Consider the following 9,722-nt stretch of genomic DNA (forward strand, 5'->3'; position numbering starts at 1 on the left):
TGCTTCTCTCAAGCCCATTACACACCAGAAAATTAAATATACAGAACTTGATGCTCCAAAAGATGTAGCTGGAATTGTCTAAAGCCAGATCTCAGCTTGGATGCTGCTTAATCCAGGTAGTGCCTCAGTAGCACAGGCTTTTAAAGTTGCTTCTTTTCTACTTCTAGTATTATTTCACGACCATTTCTGTCTGCTCAGAGGAAGCCCCCGAAGCCCTGGACTGCCCGTGGTGTTTCCCAGGTGCAGGCTGCCATGTCCATAGGGGTGTGCAGGGGTTTGCTGGAAAGCAAGCTAAAAGACTAATAACCTTTATAACCTTGTTCAGACTTATCTCCATGGCCATACAGTTTAAGGACATGAGATTATGTATCAAACAAAAACTGTATAAAATTAGAAACTGCAAGAAAGACACCAGGGGTAACGGCATATTACATTGTCTGCTGTTACCATCAAAGTACTTAACAGAAGGACTGCAAAATCCACTTTGTTAACAATCAAGCTGGATTTTGGACGCTACTACTATGCCTTAATTGCTCCATATAACAGACGTCTTTAAAAAAAGTACTTGAAAGTAAAGAGAAGAGAGAGCAGAAATGTAGGGAAAAAAATGCAAGAAAAGAAAGGCAACTTCCTTTATTTAAAGCTTTTAGTAAAAATCTCCAACTCTGATGAAATACTTACTGCATGTATTTTTATCTTTTCCAAATTCAGGGGGAACTACTATAATTAGCTTGGATATTATCAAAATGGCATAATGATGAATAAGATAGAAAATCTAATAAAGATGAAGACAGAAAATTACAACTCTTTTTCTTTGTAGTCACATATATCTTCAAAAAAAATCATTAATATTTTCTTGAAGACTGTTATAGTAAACTAATTAAATAAGAATAATATAACTACCATAAAACAATAATTAAACCCACAGTGGATGTGGTTATTATTTGAAGTAATACCTTCAGTGCTAACATTACAGCAAGATTTTTTTTTTTAATTTTTTTTTTTTTTGCATGTCAGTTTTACATAAGGTTTTCCATTTCTATGTGGAGGCAGGGAGAGAAAGGGAGGACAGAGAAATTAGGAAGATGTACATGACAACAATGGAGCATAATGCAGCTCTACAGTCATTTCCTAAGGCAATGTGTGTACACACAGAGAGAGCATAGACAGACAGAAAAGTTGTGTGGTCTCCTAAGATTTCAGTATTAAAAAGAAGCAAGTTAACATTTTAACAATAATCTTATCCTATATGCACTTCTTTCTCTATTAAGCCCCACTTCTTCCAAAGCCCTGCTTGTTCTCCTCAAGGAGATATTTCCATGCCTTCATTTACCTAAGCAAGAAATGTAAAAAAATAAACCCTTTCACATCTGAACACAGCAGTGAAGACACAGGGACACCACCATAAAAAGAAGAGACACAGCAGAGGATGAAACAGTGTGGCCGCTGTGTACCACATCCCTCTGTGCGCCAAGGCACTATCAGGCACCCGCTGTGAAACACGAGAGCATGAAGAACACGTTTCCATAAAGACCACAGCAGCCCAAACCCACGTTTAATGAAATTCACAAACATTTTACTACTTCTCCATTCAAGTAAACAGAGTTCCCAGTAGTTACTTAATGCTGCCTGATATACAATATATATTACTTCTGAGATGTATGAACTGATGGAGACGAGCTTATCATTGCTGCAAATCCTCTACGGTGAAGAATACCACCAAGACCAATGCTCAGCTCCTGCTGCAAAAAACTGAAGGGCATTGTAAATTATAAACCAGAAAACTCTTTTTAACGTGCCAAGGATTTCACAATACTTCTTTTCTTCTCCTTCCTTCAGCTTTCTAAAAATCCCGAAATCCATTTTAGTATCAGAAGTGGTAAGACACACTAATAGTTAATCAATATAAAAATAAAAGTGAGACACCCATTTCCTTTTCCTCGGTGATCTTTATTTAATAGCTGTGCTTTGGGATGATTTTCCTATACTGGAACAGAATCATTAGAATTTCCATTTAGGTCACATCTTTCTGCAGATATGTTAAGCACAAGGAGGTACAGGATAAAAATAATCCTCCGAGGAAAATACAACTCCAGATATTTCTTCAGGAAAAGGAAAAAAAAAAAATGGACAAGGTGTAGGAAACTCCCTCCTCCATAGTATCATGGAAAATCCTGTGTCTGTCTAAAATGCTCTCAATTAAATACAGTATTTGTAAAAAAACCTTTACGATACTTAATGTCCCAGCACAAAAGTAAGCCACCGTAAAACAGTTACAAGAATCATTTTTTTTTCATAGTGTGGCCTACACAAAATGTAACAGAGGTATCTGTGAAACCTTCTGCAGCTCTGGTTTTGGTGTTAATTCAGCACACTTACTGATACTACCAGAAATGGAAGCACAGCCGAGGAATGAACCCAGTACACTCTGTGATAGAAACGAAAAGCATCTGTGGAAACCAGGAGCAGCACTGCCCTTTCAGGGTCTCATTTTAACTCTGCCAAAAGGCAATTTCTTGAGTGAATCAGCCTGCAAAGGATGCACCTTGTTTCCTACTGTCCATCTGACTGAAAAACAACGTGGATTTCTGCAGCCTCCACTGAAGGACCTTCCTTGCTCATAGCTCGAGGACAGAGTGTGATACTGTGTCTCTCCCATCTTCCCCCAAAGCAAAACCACAGTAACAGCAAAACTACCCCTGTACTGGTTTGACTTGTTTTCCATGGGTATGCTCTTACTTGATATATTTAATTTATATTTAATTTCCCCATGAAGCTGGGGGGGTGGGGTGGCAGCATCTCCTGCCCTTCTTATCCCTATTGTCCATCCGTCCGTCCCCCAAGACACTGATACTGACCACCCTGACCAACTTTACTGTCAACACATAACTAACAGCTTTGCATTGGTGGGGTGGTTTCTGCCCTTCCCTCCTCAGCTGCCTCCTTTTCCAAGTGTTATTCCAGCAGTGGAGCATAACAGCAAAGAGATCCTCCCCTCAATCCTCCCCTGCACTTTCATGGACCGGGTTACTTTTATTCAAGGACCGTTCCACTGCATTTCTGTAAAGGAAAGTTTCTGATGTAAGCAGCAGCACATCAATGAATCTTGTATAAATTAATAAGTAATGTAGGTTACGTCTCTTATACAGTAAGTGCTGCTTTCTCTTGCGGATGTTACGCATGAAAACACAGTGAAGTTGAGTGGCTCTGGCACTTGGGCTACAAATTAAAGTACATTTTTTAAGAGAGATCCCTGGGGTGCACTGAACTACATATTATGCTGCATTAAATTTTCTGCAGGGTTCACTTCAACTTCATGTTCCTGCGCTGTTCCACATCACAGGGCACCTGCATCCTTTTACCACACTAGGAAGTCTCAATCTTTTTAAAACTGTCACTGTCCACGCACAAGGCTTGCGCCACAGCCACCTTTCTTCCTCACTGATCACTGCTACATGACACAAGGGATGTTTGCTGATGAACAGAGAGCCCCTTTCTTTTCCTTTCCTCTGGCCAGTCACCACGCCGGCAGGCACAAGTTGTACCCACGAGCATCACCACACTCTTCTTTCAAAGGACCCACACGCAACTCTGAACAGATCCAAATCCTGTCAACAGGACTTGATGGCAATCGAAAGGGAAGGTTTGGGTCTCAGTGCTGTCTTCCTTATTTTCGTTTACCGGACTAGGCTAACCAGTCTGCTTTATTAGTACCCAAGACTGGGGTGTGAATAAACGCCTGTCAGCTGAAGCCCAGCCTAAGTAAAACACCTACCTATTAGACAGGTTTGTGAAAATAAGCAGAAGTGACAACTGATCCTTCTATGCTGATTTATTGGCTTTTAAGTACCAAAATAAGTGACTTTAGTGTCCTATTAGCTCCCTAGCTGTGCTAAGCTTTCAGACAGCAGAAAAGTAGCCAGGAGTGTTTTCCCCCTACAACCTTTTGACACCAATAAACTATCCAGTTTTAACTGTATTTTTGCTTTCATAAGAACCCGTAAGGAGATTTGCCATCACCAGCCAGGATTCCCGAATTGCACTTCACTGGCACTTGTGTACCCAAAGGATGTGAATTTTTAGCTGGTGCAGTCCTGCAAGACTTGCTGTGGGAAACCTCTTCTAAGACAGTGAGCATGCTTTCGTCTGGAAAGGCATCACTCATTCTCAACTCCCTTCTGGGTCTGATTTTGTACGCTGCCGAGGCTGTTGCTCTTCCAATGCTCACGTGAGGCTAGATGAACTGCAAAAGGTGACAGTTTTAAGATTTTCTCAGGCAGGAACATAGAGTGCCCCACTATTTTCTCTGGAACAAACTCCTCCCTTGGTTGATACTGTGTAGGTGTAAATAAAAAGCCCAACATTTTTTCAAAATAAAGAACTCAACAGAATTAAGTATTAGCCAACCTTAAAGTAAAGGCCTGCGTCATCATCAGAAACGTTAACTGTAGAGAGACAGACAATTTGGTGTCTGTTGGATACCCGAATTCCTTCCAAAAGGGGAAAAAAAGCTACATGGTTCTCATAATGCAAAACATACACTGGTCTTCAGATGTGGGAATACACCGGAGAATAATTTCCACTCAAAGCAATGAATGAGAGCATAATACAGAGTACCTTTAAACAAATACTGCAGTTGCCTCTTATATACAAGGGTTTCCAGGAAGAGAAAACATCTGTAGAATATTAACCCACCCAAAAAAAAGTTTAACGGGCATTTGTCAAAAATGTTATGGCAGAAACACGTTCAAAATTTAAGTAGGTAGAATTGCATCAGAATTCCCGTGTGTGATTATATGTATACATAGGTATACACATACGTACACACACGTGCATGTACCACACTTTGATAAAATCCACACTCCGCTCTGACACAAGACATCAGCACAAGCCACTGCTTCTCCCTCCCTCTCTCCAGTGCCACCCCCCCTCGCCAGCTGTTTTGCGCTCCCGCTGGCAACTTCAAAACTTCTGTTAGCAAACTGGGATGTGAGCTGGGCACCACGACTGGACCAGTATGAGTCACTGTGCAGTTTTTTCAACAGAAGCGGGTACCATGGTATCACTTCCATTCCAAATGCATAAAATCCAAGTTAGTTGCCAAATGAAACTAACAGTTCTGCACCTCCGCTCACTCATCTGGGTTTGGCTTTGCACACACAGACATCTCCATTAACTTCAGAATACACGAATGCAAAGCCATGCATGAGAGCCAAAGCCAGGGCCAAAGTTTCCATGCTAGCCATATTTTCACTTGTTTTGGTTTTAAGTCAGAGCCATAATAAGTAGTTTTAAGGGTCCTCACTTTCACCGAACTCAAAATGGAAAGAAACAGGGAACAAAAGCAGCATTACTGAAAAAAAAAATCCTAAAGGTAAACAGTCTGTTCTTCTATACAAGATGCAGCAGATGCCAAAGACATAATCAAGAGCTGCTAAGGCTGTAGTGGGATGAATACTTCAAGCTAGTATGAATAAATGAAGAAAAAAACCCCACCAAACCCAGTGGTTTCTTCATTCTGCCTTAGATGTTTTTATTCCTCATTTTCACACCATTCCCTCTCTCGTGCCAGGGTATCTGTTTATGCAGCTACAGAGTGATCCGGCAGCTTATCCCACTGGAAACTAACTTTTCTTTTTGGCAATGTCTGAGGAATTGATCTGGGTTAGACTGCTTCTTAGGCAGTAGAAGTAGCTTATGATGTCTGTGAAACATCTCAAATTAAAAGGCCTACCAAAAAATTATAGATACCAGTGCCATTAAAGACAGTGATTTATCTTTTAACAGCCAGGTTTCATCCTCTTCACACACAGCCTCTGCCCCATGGTCCTCAACACCATTTCTCCTCCGGATTTTTTTTGCAACTGGTTGATGAGAAGTCCCATGCTACCAAGTTTCCATGGTTTATATAGAAATATTCCTCACTACATTTAAGTAATGTCCCACTTGAGAGCCATTAGGGAGAACAAAGGTCTCTAGCACATATAATGAAAGATGGTCATGCCAGCAACCAGAGTTGCCTCCTCCTGAAAATGCCTAAATAGACAAGCAAATTGACCCAGGAGTTAGCTTCCTTGCAAGGTAAAATACAACTCCAGTAAAATTGAGGAGGATGACTCCTATATCTGTTTTTACAGGACTCCTGCTCATCCTACAACACTTCAACATTAAGGAGATGCGCATATTCCTCAAAAAGTCCATAATGGAGGTCATCTAGGGTATTAAGCAGTTTTCCTCCATTTTCTTCACTGAAGCGTGACACGCTGATGAATTATATCACTGTGGCACGGGTTCAATGGTATCTTCTGCTACCTTAATGGAGGATCAGAGATGCTATTTTTAACACGATGTGTCAGACCATTACAATTTCTTCCATCATTCTGAATACAGCAGAAGGTTAAATAAACGATGATAATGTACTGCTACGTGCTTAGCACAACGCTTCCCCAAATGCTATGAACGACAGAGATGGTCCACTGAGAGGTAATCATGGTGAAACAAACAAAGCATCACACTCTTCATGTAATCCAACATCAAATGCATCATGATTACAGAAGTCATTTTGAAAGAAAAACAGATCAGGAGATAGAATTGGATGTAAATTTAACTAGTAAATAAACAAAACCTTGAAATAGTTTATATTCTGAAGTAGGAAAAAAGCAAGATGAAGATTTGTACTGGCAGATTAGTCCAATGTTGCAACAATATCCCAAATCTAATCCATAGTGGCAGTACCGTTAGACCAGTTATCATACACCACCTCCTCTACATTCTTAGATCACCAACACCCAAGACAGAGAGAACAGTGGCATTGGTATTTTATTGTGGTCTTTGAAACAATTACTTCAGTTTTATTAATTTTTAACAACAGTTGTATTTATAGTACAGCCAGAAAGATAGATAACTGCTATTTTATAGAAGCATACTGTAACGTATTAATTAACAGAAGAATCAGGAAAGGTATTTCAATCACTGTTCTATTCTACTAATTCCTGTTATAAGGAGATATGCACCCATGTGAGTGGGGCCTGTTCAGAACTCCATAGCCAGACCCACGGAAGCCACGATGGGCAGCTGTCCTGCCACTACTGTACATACCACTAAAGGTGTGCACAGCACACTGGGGACTGCTGACGTGAACGGGGAAGGACCACACTGTCTGCCTGTAAATCCATTCTTTGGTAGAAATATGCAAAAAAGAGGCTCTGACAGAATGGGGGTCAGTCAAAGAGGGAACTGAAAATCCCGACGAGTAGTGATGTTGGTTTAATTTTGGATGGGTGGAGTGGCTAAAGGAGTATCCTGGGATCAGCCCAGGGACTAGAAATCCTAAAAGGCGTCGTTGCTATTCCTAGTTCACCATGGGTGAAACGACTAACAGAAGGGTATGAAGCTGGGAAGGCGGATGGAAATTCTCTTGATGGGCTGTACTGTCATCTCAGCTTCATCGCGGAGGGGTGGAGTAGTCAGCTTCTGCCTCCACAGTGCCCACAAATCCCTGCAGGATCATTTATTCAGTCTTTGTTGTCTAATGAATAGATGCCATAATTCATGGTAAAACTCTTCCTTAGTATATAGACCAGATTCTTCTTTCTATGGCCCAAACTGTTTCCTAAGACTGTAAATTACTCCCTTCCTTCATATATATTGATTTGTAACTTTCACAGATTGTGTTTGTGTTCCCCAGCGAGCATTTTCTTCTAGACTCTTTAATTATCAAATGGGTCCATGGAGGGGTTCCAGAGTATTATCCTAAAGGGCATACACTGCATAAAACCCACCAGGAGTGGAAAATGCTACCCAATAGATTATTCTGGGAAATGGAAGAAAAATAATCTCAAAATTCTGGACACAGTTAGGAGCTTGGCAATTGCACGAGCTGCTCTGCTCCCAAATGTTCAGTAAAGAAAACGCTGAGAGTATGAAAGCCCATGCATGACACAAGTTCCCTGCAAATGTTAACTCTTTAACATATACAGCAGCGGTTATGAAGCAGTTACTCCAAAGGAATCAAATAAAGTGATCAAATACATTAAAAGATACAGGCTAAAATGTTAATAGGCATACAGGTTCTTAAGCCTGCAATAAGGTCAGTTTTTTCCTGGACAGTCAGGACATCCCACAGATTATTCTTCAAAATGAACCTGGGTATTGTTGGTACTCACAATGTTAATACCATAACGTTAAATGGCAATGACTGGCTACTGTTATTACCAGTTTCTCTTATCCTCGCTTCTGATCTGTTAGCTTTCCTTGAAGGCCATCTGAATGGAGCTATCCTCTAATCTCCCACATTAACATTTTAAACCAGACTCTTATGCATCATTTTAACAACTCCCTCCAAACTCCTTTTTTTTTTCCCCAAGCATTCATGATGAACAGAATTTAAAGCCCCTACTGTGATCCTCCATGCCCACCCTGGGACCCTTCTCACATGGAGTCAGTGCTTTGATTCCACAATAACTGTTTTGACATAAATCCCTCCTCTATTTTTTTTTTTCTTAAATCACTAAGCACTGTTGGGACTAAGTATCTTTATCTCAATGACACTTTCAACACCTCTTTCTATGGCTCTTCTTCTTTCGCATTATGTAGGAATCTGTGCAGAGCCTATATCCTATTCTCTGCTTCCCAGTAAAGCTATTTATTGTCATTTGTGGACTTTTCCTGTTTCACAATAGTATGAAACGAAAACTTTCAAATGTTTCATGAACAATAAAAAAAAGGAAAAGCCTACCCTCTCCCCAAGGATATACATGTGTACCGTAGCCATCTTCATGCAAGTTCAGAAAAAAAGAGATGCTGGCACCCGAGATATGCAGGCACAGACCCATGCTCTGCACTCCCCTGCACCTCACAGGTACGCAGTGATGAAGATTGTCATTTCTGGTCCTCAATCTCTCTCACTGGCTCTGAGCACAAATTCTACCATGGTCCTAACCTTCCCCACCAACCTTTCCTACATGGAAGTGAAGTGGCGTTTCCCACAGGATATTCTAGTTTGTGCGAACTGATGCTTGTAGATAAAGGACAGACAGATAAAAGACAGATGTGCAAGTCTTGCCCAAAGACTCCTGAATTCCATGCAGCCACACATCTGCCCTGTCCAACTCTGCATAATTTTCCTTCTGTTTTTAGGGTGTGTAAACTGCAGCCTCGGGGGGGAGATATCTGCTAACAACCCAACTCACGTTTTCGTGCTTCATGTGTTTCAGGAGGCGCAGCTCTCGGTAGGCTCGTTTGGCAAAGAGTTCAGACTGAAACGGGCGGTACAGTTTCTTAATGGCCACTTTGGTACCACTTCTTCCATCGACGGCTGAGCTTTAAGGCAAAAGGAAGAGTTTGGCGAGTGAGAACCCAAGCCAGAACGCAAACCCCGCCAGCGCTGGCGAGCGGCCGCATCCTGCCCTGCATCGCCCAGCCCTCAACCTGCGGCCATCCTGCGCGGCCTCCCTGAGCCAAGAGAGGAGACCACCTCCCCAAAACACCTCTCTGGCAGTTTTATTCGTTTAAAAGGCTGCCAGGCCCTGTGATGAAAAGCAGCCAATTTTCAAAAGCTTTACAGAGGAACATCTGGGGAGGAAAGGAGGAAAAAAAAAAAAATCGCCCCAAATCCCCCCAACACAAACCCAAAGCAGGTGTCCCACCCCAGGGGCCAACCCCCCGGGTTTTGGGGACGCCGCCGCGCCGGGGGAGCCCCGCCGGGGCCGGGGGGCAGCGCT

The 9,722-nt window shown here is 41.8% G+C and overlaps 1 protein-coding gene across 1 annotated transcript in view; it reads right to left on the bottom strand.

The window, feature by feature from the left end:
* MAPK12 (mitogen-activated protein kinase 12) overlaps nucleotides 1-9,722 on the bottom strand; it is a 46,052-nt gene that overhangs the window by 26,957 nt on the left and 9,373 nt on the right. Inside the window, exon 2 of the mRNA XM_009883688.1 lies at nucleotides 9,192-9,321. Within this exon, the coding sequence (XP_009881990.1) occupies nucleotides 9,192-9,321 (130 nt within the window). The remainder of the gene's footprint in view (nucleotides 1-9,191; nucleotides 9,322-9,722) is intronic.

The sequence above is a fragment of the Charadrius vociferus genome, unplaced genomic scaffold, assembly GCF_000708025.1.
Source record: "Charadrius vociferus isolate BGI_N301 unplaced genomic scaffold, ASM70802v2 scaffold43, whole genome shotgun sequence".
NCBI lineage: Eukaryota > Metazoa > Chordata > Aves > Charadriiformes > Charadriidae > Charadrius > Charadrius vociferus.